We start from the raw sequence: 13,766 nt of genomic DNA, 5'->3' as shown, positions 1-13,766 counted from the left end.
ATGTAAAATGGTGCAGCCACTGAGGAAGCAGTTTGGTGGTTACTCAACAGTTAAGCATTCAGTTCCCATATGATCCAGCAATTCCACTCCTAGGTATATATCCAAGGAACTGAAAGCAGGGACTCAGATACTTGTATACCAATGTTCACAGCAGCATTATTCATAATAACCAAAAAGTGGAAATGACCTAAATATCCAACAACTGATGAATGACTAAACAAAATGTGATACATGTTAAATCATGGATAAGCCTTGAAAACATTATATTAAATGAAAGAAGCCGATCACTAAAGACCACATATTAGATGATTTCATTTAACTGAAATGTTCAGAACAGGCAAATCCAGAGGCAGAAAGCAGATTAGTGGCTGCTCAAGGCTGGAGGGTTGGAGGGACAGGGGAATGACTGCTGATGGATACCGGATTTCTTTTAGGGGGGATAAAAATATTCTAAAATTAAACTGTGGTGACAGCCACACAACTCTGTAAATACACTAAAAGATGGTGAACTGTACACTTAAAACAGGTAAACTGTATGGTATGTGAATTATATCTCAATAAAGCTATTAAAAAACCTTATGAAGTATAAATGTGTAACTTCTTAAAAGGTTTTACTAATATTTCCTCCATGAAGACAACTGGTATTTAATTTCCCTACTTAGTACACTGCAACTAAATCAAAACTACTTTTTAAATACTTTAAAATAAATAATGAATACCTAGTGGCAAATGTTATCTTACATTCCAAAGCATTTCCGGGGTAATCATAGCACAGAATCTCACTCAGGAAAAATGTAATTGTACTGCATTCTGATTTAAAAGCAGCAAGCATACTTAAACTCAGTGAGTCCAGTTCTCACAAAGTGCAACAGAAATAGGGCAAACGCTACATGATCCAAGTCAAATAAAGGTTAAAAAGTGGTATACTTGGTTAGTGGTTTTTGCTTGCAATGAAAACTTCAAGTACTTAAAGAAGATCAGGTTGAATCACCTTCCGAAACTGAACGGTCCCATCCCACCCCCACAAAAAAAAATCCGGAAGAGAAACAGATGAAATATGTGAAGTGTGTGCTACTTTGACAGACTTCCTTATGTTTTCCACGTCTGCATGTCCAAGCCTAGCACATGTCAAAAACCTAAAGGGGCTCTGCAGGTCAGCTAGTCTTGGCTAAAACAGGACAGTAGTAACTTCTGGCTACAGGGTACCTGGTTTAAACTCTCAAGCAGCCCTGGACTCTTGTGTACTAAAATAGATTTTCAGATAAAAAGATTAAATGTTTGCGTACTTTTTCAGCTTCTTATCTATCTATAAGGAGTAAGTACTTTCCAACTTCTGTTGAGGAGAAATTATGTCTATGAAGAAAGAGTTATGTTTAGCAGTACTTAAAACTTTCTAAAAGCCTCTTCCAAATTAATAAAATACATCAGAACTGTCTAGTAGATAATCAGCTGCCTGCTTACCTACATAAATAATTCCCTCTGCTGAATACACAAAGTCAAGAAATTCCATTGGCAGCAGAAAAGGAGGCCAGTCCAGAGGGGAATCCTACTGAGACTGGTGACAAGGAGCAAGGCCAAAGCCAAAATCAGTATCAAACAGAAAAAGCAAGCCAAAAAGGGGAGAAAAGGAAAAGACTGGGTATAGGAAGGTCAGTGCTGGTCAGGAAATGAAAGGATGACCAAGGCCAAGCAACAGGAAACAAGAGAGAAAGATCATCTGATGAAAGTGAACGTAAAATAACATGTAAACTTAATAATGACTGTAATCTTAAGTATCCACAAGACTCAATTTTTTTATGCCAACCAGTAATCTAAAATACATAGGACTATGTGGGGAAAGAAAACCTAAGGCAAAATTTCCAAAAGAATAAACAATTCCAACTTTACAATGCATTTAACCCCAGGACTCAAGCATGTCATTATTATATTTATTTCCATTTCTTCCTTCCAGATTAAGTTTTGTTTTGGGAGTTTTGATGGGAGTATAAATGGTGCATAAGATTGGACCTCCAAAGAGCCTGAAGCCTACGCCTGTTAAAGAGACATTCCGGGGAAACTGACCTGCACTGCAGCAGTCTAGCAGTTATGTACTGGGTCGTTACCAATAACTTGTGCTTGGGCGTTATGATCAGTCTCTAGAACTTTTGAGAGAAGCCAGGAGGGATAAAACTCCCTGTGGATATAGCAAGGGAGTTTCTCTTGCTTCATGAAGACTTTGCTCCTTGCCAGTGGTATCATCCACAGCAAATATCCCTGTGGGGAACTTTCTGGGTACCTGCGAAGTTCTATCTCCATCTGAGAGAATGTTGTGTGGAAAGACTGATATAAAGGACATTTATTGCAGTACTGCTTAAGGGCATAAAAAAAAAAATGAAAGCAACCTAAATGTCCTTCAACTGGATATGTATATTACATTATGTTCATAAAAAAGAATGACGAGCTGATGAAATGAATTACGTTACATGTGCTGTTACCAGTCTCTAAAACATATGAACTGAGAAAAGCAAGGAACAAAATATACGTATACGCCATCATACATTTTGTGTTTAAAGATGACATAAAGTCCTTTCTAACTAATTCTTACACATAACCCAGCAGCCACTGATAAATGTGACTTTATAAAAATAAAAGAGTTATGCATGAAAAATAATACCATAAAGTCCAAAGATGTTTGTGTCCACAAACTGGAAAGCATACACAAGAAACGTATCAGTGGACAGCTCTGAAAGAAGAAATGAGTGCCTGGAGGAGACAGAGGTGAGAAGACTTAAGTTTTCACTTCCTCAGTATATTTACATTTTTTGCATACTCATGTATTATTTGCTCAAAATGAATGAAATAGTAAAGTAAATTTTAAAGTCGATCCAGATATGTATCTGCTCCCATACGCATATATACAAAGAGGGGCTGACAATGATCTTCCGGCATATTCTTACACACTGTTTGAATTTTTATCCTGAGAGTTTATTAATTGTATAATCCAATCTTATTTTATAACAGAAATACAGCTGTTGAAAGTATACAATCTTTGACCCTAAAATTCCACTGCAAGAGCTTGATACTATGTTGAAGAACTGTAGTCATATTTTCTAGGAGGTACTTCCCTAACTGCAATGGCTAAAATTTAGAGACTACTTATATTTCATCTATCACTAGAGAACTGGTTAACTGGATACATATCTACTGTGTGTGTGTGTGTGTGTGTGTGTGTGTGTGTGTGTGTATAATGTGATGCCAGCAATAATTAAAACTGATGATTTAGAGCTATATTTACTGACATGGAAAGATGCATAATATGCTTTTTTTAAAAAAAATCAACGTTCTCCATCCGACGGATCTATTTATTTATTTATTTATTTTTTGGCTGTGCAGCATGTGGGATCTTAGTTTCCCAACCAGGGATCGAAGCCACGCCCCTTGCATTGGAAGCGCGAGTCTTAACCACTGGACTGCCAGGGAAGTCCCGCATAATATTCTTGAATGAAAAAAAATAACGTCACAGTAGATTTCATTAATCATTTTCTCCATCACAGCTGTATACCACTGTATTGTAATTACCTGTTTACTTGCCTGTGCCCCTCAAAGTCTTTAAGTTCCCTAACGACTTACAACTATGGCCTGTTCACTGCTGAATCACCTATACCTGGCACAGAACCTGGCCCATTAGACATTCAATGAACAGAGACCAAATAAACTGTAAATACACATATTTGCCCTCCCGCAAAATTACAGCTAAAGAGAGACTATAATGGAACATCAAATATTTAAATGACTTAATTTTACATTTAAAAGAACCTTCAATGTTAAGTCAGCACTAGAAAACAAATACAAATACTCCTTACTCTGTGCTTAACATTTTCTTGGAAAATGTGTATAAACTGAATTTTTGGCAAACTGAGTCACAGGATAAGTATGCTAGGAGAGCTCCCTTACTTAAAGGGCTTCTTTCATAAAGTGAAAAAACTCCAAACAAATGTATTTATTCTACACGAGCTTAAATTTTGCACGATTTATCGGCTTTCCTTAAAACAGAAGCCTCATAAAAATAATTTTTCAATACCTACCTCCTCTTTCCCCTAAAATAATGACTTGCTTAATATAAACCATAATACCACTGTTTGACAAGTTTGGGTTTTTGATTTTTTTTTAAAATCCCTTAGTTCTCTAGAAAAGCTATAAAATTCAGGTGTACAGAAACACCCAGAGTAGGCATCATGATGTGAAGAATTCCTCTCCTTAGGATTATTTGTTAGAATTCATGGGCTATAATAAAGTTATGGATTTTAAAGAGCTTATCTAGAGAGAGGAGTAACTGAGTTACCTTGAGTAGTTGTTAAACTATATAATTTTTTATTCACATAACAAAAGGAAACTTCAAATATGAAACAACCACAGAGTTTAAACAAACTAAATGTCAACTCTGGTTCAGAGACTAATTATATTTTCCTTAAGGTTAGAAATATAGGTGTGATCCCCATGTAAACTGATTCATTTACAAGGTATACTTTAGAAAATACTTTATTCTTTGTAGTGGCTCAATTTTTCAAATACCTGGGACTTCTATTTGGTTCAGTCAATTAACAAAGCTTGCATCTGCCTTTGGCCTTTGGTTTTGTTCAATTCTGTTCCTGGTATCAATTTAACCAGCCCATCAAACTTTGCTTCTCAGGGTATTTTCACAAGGCGCTGCTTTTCTATTCCAAAATATGCTCAAGTTTTTAAGTCTAGCAAGTTTAAAAGGAAAATTTTCAAATATGAATTTTAGGTACACCAAAAATTAAAAAGTATTAAATACCTGTCGACATTTGACAATATGCCAGGAAGTAAGGGGAACACAATTACTGCCCTAGAGGAAATCCATAATATCTAACCCATAAACCTTCACCAGAAAGACCCAAAGGACATATAAACATTAACCACATATACACTAATGTAGTTACATAATATATCTATGAAGAACTAACTGTTTTGCGGGGTGGTGAGTGAAGAGAGAATTACTGGAGTTGTATGTTAAGATAAGGTAGTTAAGATTTCTGAAGCTAAATGTTACAACCAATTTCAGCTGAGGGAAAACTGCTCCCAGCACAAGGTGCTGCCTGAGAACAAGCTCGGAAGGCGGTCTGATTTGATGGAGGAGGAGCAGCTGGATTAGTCTGTATTGCAGAATCGCCACAATAGACTAGTGTGTGAACACTTCCTGGGAATAAGGTGGGCTACTGATTAATAAGGTGCCCTGGGAATTAAGGTGTCCAGGTTTTGTGGACAGAGGACAAATCATGGTTCTAAACCAAAGTCAAGGTAAAGCCACTCAAAAGTGGTTATCAGCTGCTTTCAAAAGTTTGGCAGTTTCTCAAAAAGCTAAACATAGAGTTACCATATGACTCTGGGTATTTGCCTAAGAGAACCAAAAACATATATCTACACAACAATTTGCGCATGAAGGTTCATAGCAGCATTATTCATAATAGCCAAGAAGTAGAAACAACCTAGATGTCCACCAACTGATAAATGGATAAACAAAATGTGGTCTATCCATACAAAGCAATATTTTTCAACCATAAAAAGGAATGAAACACTGACACATGCACAACATGAATGAACACTGAAAACGCTATGCTAAGTAAAAGACAAATGGCCACATACTATATATTTCTATTTACATGACATGTTCAGAATAGGCAAATCCATAGAGAAAGAAAATAGATTAGTGGTTGCCAGGGGCTGGGAAGAGAGGGAATGTGGAGTGACTACCAATTGATACGGGGTTTCTTCTGACACGATAAAAATGTTCTGGAATTAGGTAGTGGTGATGATTGCATAGCCTTGTGGATACACTAAAAGTCAGTAGACTGCACACTTTAAAAGGGTGAATTTTATGGTACGTGATATATCTCAATTTTAAAAAGGGGATTCTCAGCATTTTTTCTGTGACAACACACCTGAAGGACAAGACATAACTCTATCAGTAAAAGCAGCCTACTACAGCAGGGATTGGTTTTGTGACTTTGACAATCACTATACTGAAGAATCTTGAGAAAATGATAACTTAAAGGTCTTTAAGCATTAAGATCAAACTAACGGGTGAAAGTCACTTTTTAGTGACAACTTCAAGAACTGCCTTGAGGTGACAACAGATATTTTAAGACAAAAAATATCACAGTAGTTTCTAAATAACAAAGAGATGGATGGCCAAGGCCTACTTAAGCTGCTGTGAAGGAAAGGATTTACAAATTGTTCTGAAAGAGGTAAGGACAGTAGGATTTTCATTCTCTAGCAGCAGCTAAGAACAGAAAAAGAATAAAAACATAAAGAGACAATGAGGGTTGGATTCAACAATACAAGGCACTACAAAAAAGATGACACCAGCCACAGGGAAGAATATATATTTATCAACACTGATTTGGCATATACAGTCCCAACTTACATATGGATCATATTTCAAATGTTTGTAAATCATAATTCTGAACACAATTGCCAAGAGAACTAATTTTTGAAAAAGTAGGTAAGCTTGCAAATGACCTACAGTAACTTCTAATAATTTGTCATTATTTCTATTTTCCTAGCTGAAATTCAGTTGCCGGAAGCCACCTCCCTACCATCTTCTCACACAACTGAGAGTCCCAACGAGAGGAATTCCCCTGCGACCTGTTGGCCACCACCATCTCAGCAGCACAGAAAATTCTGGATCCCTACTCCTCATGGAGGTGAGGCCAAAGGAGAGTCATCTGCTATCCGGAGCCACTGCTCTGCCACGGCAGTCTTCCATATGAGAGATATTCCTAAATCAGACAGGTGGATTTCAGAGGCTGCTTGTACCCTGATTCACCAATGTTCTTGTGATGGGAAACTGCCACAGAGACAATTAAGGTGCTCAGTACATGCTGATAAATGTATCCCCATATTGAATCACAGAGACTTCATCATGTCCAGTGGGTACAACGGAACACCTGTAGCACTACACAAGCAGCAGGAGCTCAAAGATGCCGGCAACAGAAAAGGTGCGGCGAGGAAAGGCATGGGAAGAAATAATTCAGACCCACAAAATTTGTTGGGGTGTTTAAGAGCACACACCAAAAAAACCCTTTGTCCTATTCCTCTTGAAATGCCCTTTCTGGGACTTCCTTAGCAGTACAGTGGTTAAGACTCCACCCTTCCAATGCAGGGGACACAGGTTCAATCCCTGGTTGGAGAACTAAGATCCCACATGCGCTGTGGCGTGGCCAAAAAATTAAAATTAAAAAAAGAAGAAAGGAAACTAAGTTAAAAAAAGAAATGCCCTTTCTGATGAAATCTTCCCTGTCCTTCAAGACTCAACGAAGTGCTGCCATCTCTGAGAGGTTTATCCTGAAAACCCTAAGCAGTTGGGAGCTTCCATGTCTGTGTTCCAATAGCACCTTGTATTAATTATCATAATGCTTATTAAATTGCTATAGTTTATTTACGTTTGTTTCCTCAGTAGGTGTCTTCTGAAATAATGGAATATTTTATTCATCTTGGCATTCTCAATACCTTGTACAGTGCCTGGCAGATAGAAGGGTCCAGTAAATATTCGCTGAGTGACTGAGGGAATGGATTTCTTCCAACGTTAGAAGAAACAGTAAAATAATCAAATAAGCAAATGCAAAATGAATTAATTTGCCAGTTTGCTACTAAGAAAATGGGCTCTGGGACTTCCTTGGTGGCACAGTGGTTAAGAATCCACCTGCCAATGCAGGGGACACAGGTTTGAGCCCTGGTCCAGGAAGATCCCACATGCCGCGGAGCAACTAAGCCCGTGCGCCACAACTACTGAGCCTGCACTCTAGAGCCCGCGAGCCACAACTACTGAGCCCGTGAGCCACAACTACTGAAGCCCATATGCCTAGAGCCCGTGCTCCGCAACGAGAGAAGCCACCGCAATGAGAAGTGCGCGCACCGCAATGAAGAGTAGCCCCCGCTCGCTGCAACTAGAGAAAGTCCGCGCGCAGCAACAAAGACCCAACGCAGCCCAAAATTAATTAATTATTTTAAAAAGGAAAAAAAAAGAAAATGGGATCTAAGCATGAAACCTCAAAGTGGCCTACCCAGTGGATCTGAATGCACTGAGTATTCAGGCAGATAAATTCAACTGCAAGTAGATAAGAAATGCATAGTGAATATTCTGCTTGTCCCTTTCCATCACATTTTTTAAATGTTATAAGGAATATTCCTTATTGGGCATGCAAAATCCCCACTGATGGGGATTATTACATGTTGTATTTGGCATTTCTGACATCTAAAGAAATACTTAAATCAAACTGAGCCTAGATACAGGGTTCAGCAATATTCAGAAGAAAAACTATTCAAATCCTTCAGGGGAAATAAAGGGTTCCAACCAAGTTCTGATCACAGCTAAGGAATTAAAGCTGACTTAAAAGCTCTAGTGCAGATCAAATCAGAAGCATTCCTCGTGCTAGCCACCAAATGAATGGTTCACAGGATGGGAGCAGCCACATAAATCCCACACCTTAAGATGTAAACAGGAGGGAATGCCACAGTGGTACAAGGCATGTTAGGTAAGGGAGCTGACAAGTCTTTGGAAGCTACTTATTTTCTTTTTGGCAGTTGATGAGAACCCACATTAAAGCATGAGACTAAGAAACATGGATGTGTATTACTGTCTAAAGTAAAATTTTTGTCTTAGTGGTTGCTTACCTGATCTTGCAAAAGTATTTTATATTTTTACTTCCTCAAATTATAATACTAGGAAGGCCCTAAAAATGATCAACTCAAACCCCGTAATTTTAGAAATAAGGAAACAAAGGTCTACAAGGGCAAATGATTTGCCCAAGGTCATACTGGTGATCAGAGGCAGAGTCTGAACTCAAACTCAGTTCTCCAGTCTCCCCAACTTAGAGTTCTTTGCACTACATGAAGAATTTTCACATCCTAACATGCCCTATTAGAGTCTGGTCCTACACACACACACACACACACAGACATACACGTATACGTGTGTGTGTGTGTGTGTGTATACACCACATAGCTACACACTTACTTTTGCAGCACTAGAAAAACTAGGGCTGTTCAGAAACGTACTAAAAAAGTATCAGTTAATTGAAAAGACTAGTCCTGTGATAAGGCATTCATGTTTTCTGAATGACCCACTAAAACACCAAATCCCCATGTCTATGTTTATATTTATCTTAATATGAAGCATAATGGTTAAGAGCCTGGGCTGTGGAGTAAGAGACCAGCCTGTAATCCCCCAATTCCAGCTCTGACATTTAATTAGTCATGTAACCATGGACAAATTTGCTTAACCTTTTAAAACTTCAGTTTCCTCAACTATAAAACTGAAAAAACACAACTGACTTGTATGGTACTTGTGAGGATTCAACAGATGATGGCTGTAAAGCAACAGATGATGGCTGTAAAGGGCTCTGCCCAGATCCTAAGACTTACTCAGTAACTTAGCTATTATTATCATTACCACTGCCTACTAATCTCTGTGCTGTCTACAAAAGTGCCCCAACAAAAGTTTTCTGTATATTTCTCTCTCTCTCTCTCTCTCTCTCTCTCTCTCTCTCTCTCTCATTCACACACACACAATCCCAATTATATAGTATCTGTTCTTTTGAACACAGAGTACAGCAGCCTAAGAACCCTATTCAAGAAAAGTCTTTTTGCTTTTCTTATTTGGAAATCAAACTCTTACCCCAAATTAATTTTTAAATTCTACAATGTTCAGTGCCAATAATGAGAATTTAGAATTTAAAAACACAAACTGTTTTCTGGTTCTCACACTTTTCCATTCCTTTAAACAAGATAAGTTTGGTTGCCTAAATTCTGCAAAGAGGAAATGCAATTGACTCAGAAAGAAAATGAATCCCCCTGCTTCCCACTGAGTACCCTTTTGGTGTTCAGACACAAAGGACACTCTCTATCTCATTTATGGTGACAGCGAGAGTGAATTATTCCCAAGATTTACTGTGCATTTATGTTTTAACTCTATTAGAATCTGAAAATAACACAACTATAAAAGGCCCCCTTTCCATGTATATAATCATGCCTCAAATAAAGTGTTCCACCTTCCCCACATTCCTTAAAATGCTGAGTTTACCAAAAGTGCGGTATACTAGCAGGAGAGTATTATTAATACTTAAAATCAAAGAAATGACCTTTCAAGCTGTTTTATTTCCTAAAACAATAATTTAAGCAGCTAACTCCTCTGGTCTAAATTCCATTACTAATTATTCATGTCTATGATGCTCACTGGACAACTGAAAGGATACATTTAGATACCTTCATTTTAATAGCCAAATATATCTAAATGAAATTTATTTCATCTTATTGTAAATCTCAGTATTCTCTTTGAAGGTGTTATTGTCTGGGTTCCTAGAGTTCTCTGAAATTCCAGTTGCAGAATATATAATTTCATTTGAAAGTAAATCAATACTAGAAACAAATTATCTGATCATCATCTTTTTATAAAAGATTAAACAGCCACAAATTTTATTTTACCAGGACTAAAATGCACTAAATTACATTTCACTGACATAAGATCAAAAGAGCTTCATAAATACAATGCTTCATTTTACCAGAGTGAGGTTATAAGAAGCCGAAAAACATTCCCTCTGGAGCACAAAAACTGTTTTAAGTTATTTTAAAACTCTCTTGACATTTCATCCATTTTTTAAAAAACAGTTCTTCCTATATACAAAATCATTAGAGGCTACTGGAAAACGAGCCCAAAGAATTATAAACAAAAAGTTAACTTTTTCCAAAATGCAATGCTACCTACTTTTTGGTTATCATGAATGACAAAGAAGTGTTCATATATTATACATTCAGCTAATTTTAAACTGTATAATTTAATCTTCTAAAATTATTCTTAGCCTAAATTAAAACTTGACCATGAGATATAAAATGTGGTCAAAAGTACCTCTTGCTAGTAAACAATATTATAGTTTTTCATAAAATGTAAATTCAAAATTAATAAAATTTGTATGTTTTATTAGCTTAATTTGGTAATTGATGAAAATAGCACTGGTTTTTCTCAGAGAGATTAGAAAGAAATTAAGATCACCAGAATTTTATAAAAAAGATGACAGACTTGTCAAATGCACTACAATGTCTAATCTCATGGGATCAGGGATTTTATGAATATGCCCCAAATTACATAATATTGGGGGACAGGGAGATGGTGTAAGTCCTTTAAAAAATATTGTATGGGAAGTTAACAAGGATAACTTTTTAAATATGTACGTTATTACAGAGTAATACTTCAATGAGAAATATAATTAAACAACAGAGTCAACAACATCTCCAGAAGCTGATTTCTCAAGTGTCACCAGACTATCCATTCTGCTAAAGAGTACTTTTAAAGACATGCAGCACCCACAGTATCAAGTTTTCAAATCCCTACCTTCTGCATATACCAGTACTGCTTTACTGCTGCATGTAAGCACTGAAATGCACATTCCAAATTAATGAGAATTACTATCTTCTTCCTCTTAGAGTCCATTTTAAGTTATTTTAGAAAGATATCTCAGTAAATCTAAGAAAAAATGGTGAATAGGTAGATCCTTCCTTCGCCAGTATTTAGAATACTAAAGTATTTATAAATATGGCTTCCCCCCCAACCCAGGTAACTTCAGCTTTTTGAATGGTTTCATTTTTTTAGTGCTAATATAGTTCTGAACATACCCTCCTGTGTGATTTGGGGGGAAAAAAGCAATTATCTTAAACGTTAAACAGCAGCTAACCAAACTAACAGCGATGTTCAAGTAAACCTACTTTGTTTATAATAAAATCTAAAGATTATATAACAAGCTTTGACGTTCTCTTTCCAGCAGTTTCCTACAGTGTCAAAGGCGATAAAGACAACATCCGTTTTTAGAAGAGGAAAACAGGAGTTAATAAATTATATTTTCTCAACTAAGAAATGCCTTCTCTTTTGTCAATATCACAAGCTATTCACCTAGTGACAAAGGAAAAATGAACACTTCACCTGCCCGTTTCGGAAACTAAATTGGGAGCGTTACCAGTCATAGACTTAATATTTCTCGGGAAGAATATCTGAAGCAAAGAGATTATTGAAAGTTCATTGCCAGCTGCTACATCTGGGAGGAACGGCCTGAACAAGACTCCCCTATTTGTCATCAGCCTTTTTCCTCATCACCCACCCTGCACCAAACCCCCATTGTTCTAGGTAAAACTCACAGCTAATGATATCGAAAGAGTAACTACTACGTTTCTGCGGCAGGTGATCACCAAGAGGAACTCTTCAGAACCACACTGACTTGCTGATTTTTTTCCCCAAAATAAAATCCGAATTTGATCGTAAATCAATCACAAACTGGTGGGGGAAAAGGATCCCAGCTTCCCTTCCAGACTGATGGATGTCAGTCCAGAGGCGGTTCAGGAAAGCCCCAGAAGGTTCCCATAATAAATCGACCCCCCTTAAAGATCATTTAAACTGACGTTTCATAACGAAATTTTAAAGAAATCTGTACCGAAACCCCTGAAAAAAAAAAGTACACAGCTCCCTTGCCCGACGAGCGGCGCCAGGAGAGACAGAGGCAGCGGCTCGCCGGGTCTCTTACGGGCCCGGCCCCCTCGGCACCAGCTCCTCCCCGAGCCCGGCCGGCCGGACCCAGGCCGGAGGGAGGCTGCCCACCTGCCCGGCGCCGCCGCCCGCCCGACGCCGACACTCACCCATCCTTCCGCTTGGCTTTGTAGACGTGACCGTAAGTGCCTCGGCCAACTTTGCAGCCCTCGTATTCAAACAGGTCCTCGACCCGCTCCCGCTCGCTGCTCAGCTTCACTTTAAAGTCATAGTCCATTGTCACGGCCTGCGAGGCCGGGGAGCGGGGTCGCGGCGCCGCGGGGCGGGGGTGGGGACCGGGGAGGCTCCGGCAGCCGCGGCCCCCGGGAACCCGCCCGCTCTACGCCCGGCGGCCGCAACGCCGGCCCGGCCGCGGCGGCAGGAGGAGGCCCCGCGAGGGCGCCGGGGACATCCAGGGGGGCGGTGGGGCGGGGGCCGGCCGGGGGGGACGGCGCGGTCCCCGGGCGCAGAAGGGTGAGGGACGAGGGCTGGGGGCGGGGAGCGCGGTCGCTGCCCTTGTCCCCGCGGGCTGCGGGGCGCCGGACCCTGCGCTCCGGCCGCGCGCTCGGCCCCCGCGGCGGGCAGCGGCAGGACGGCGCGGCGGACTGCCCCTCGGGCGCTCGCGCCTCGCCGCGCTCACACACGTTCACACTCACTCACTCGCTCGCTCGCTCGCTCTCCCATCCACTCAGACAGAAAGGCAGCGCCGCACAACAGCCGGTACCTCCTCAGAGAGCGGAGGGCGGGGACTCGCGGAACACGGCCGCGCTGTCGCAAAAACGTCGCGAAGCCTCGGGCTGCTCGGCCCTCCCTGCAGCCCGCGCCGTGCCGGCCGGCCGGCCTCCCCCACCGGGACCCGCTCCCCGAGGGCTACGCGGACAGAGCGCGGTAGCCGCTGCCCAGAGCGGCCGCCACACGCACCACGTGGGGCGTCCCGGCGGCGGCTGGGGCCCCAGACTACAACGCCCAGAATGCACGCGCCGCTGCCGTGGCCGGCCCCCCTACGGCTCCACCCCCCGCGGTGGGGTTTTGGCAGCGTTGCATGATGGGATTCGTAGTCCAAGGGGAGGTGAGTCGTTTCAATCTCTAGGGGAAAAAAATTTTTTTTTTTTTTTACAGCGATGTCTTTAGAGTCTGATTTGGGCTAGAAACTTAACCAAAGAAATTCAAGTGTGAGGGAGGCTAGTTTGTATTAGAA

General features: G+C 40.2%; 1 protein-coding gene across 7 annotated transcripts in view; it reads right to left on the bottom strand.

Moving 5' to 3' along the window:
* The window catches only part of CDK8 (cyclin dependent kinase 8), a 152,075-nt gene extending 138,671 nt beyond the window's left edge, over nt 1-13,404 (bottom strand). For 6 of the 7 annotated variants that reach the window (XM_079902799.1, XM_079902795.1, XM_079902794.1 and 3 more), the window contains exon 1: nt 12,679-13,404. In XM_079902799.1, coding sequence (XP_079758925.1) covers nt 12,679-12,806 — 128 coding nt within the window. In that variant the 5' untranslated portion in view covers nt 12,807-13,404. The remainder of the gene's footprint in view (nt 1-12,678) is intronic. The other variant, XM_079902800.1, reaches the window with a different exon arrangement.
* Nucleotides 13,405-13,766: the final 362 nt, after the last annotated feature.

This window comes from Stenella coeruleoalba (assembly GCF_951394435.1).
Source record: "Stenella coeruleoalba genome assembly, chromosome: 18".
NCBI classification, from domain to species: domain Eukaryota; kingdom Metazoa; phylum Chordata; class Mammalia; order Artiodactyla; family Delphinidae; genus Stenella; species Stenella coeruleoalba.
This window is presented reverse-complemented; position numbering and strand designations above follow the sequence as displayed.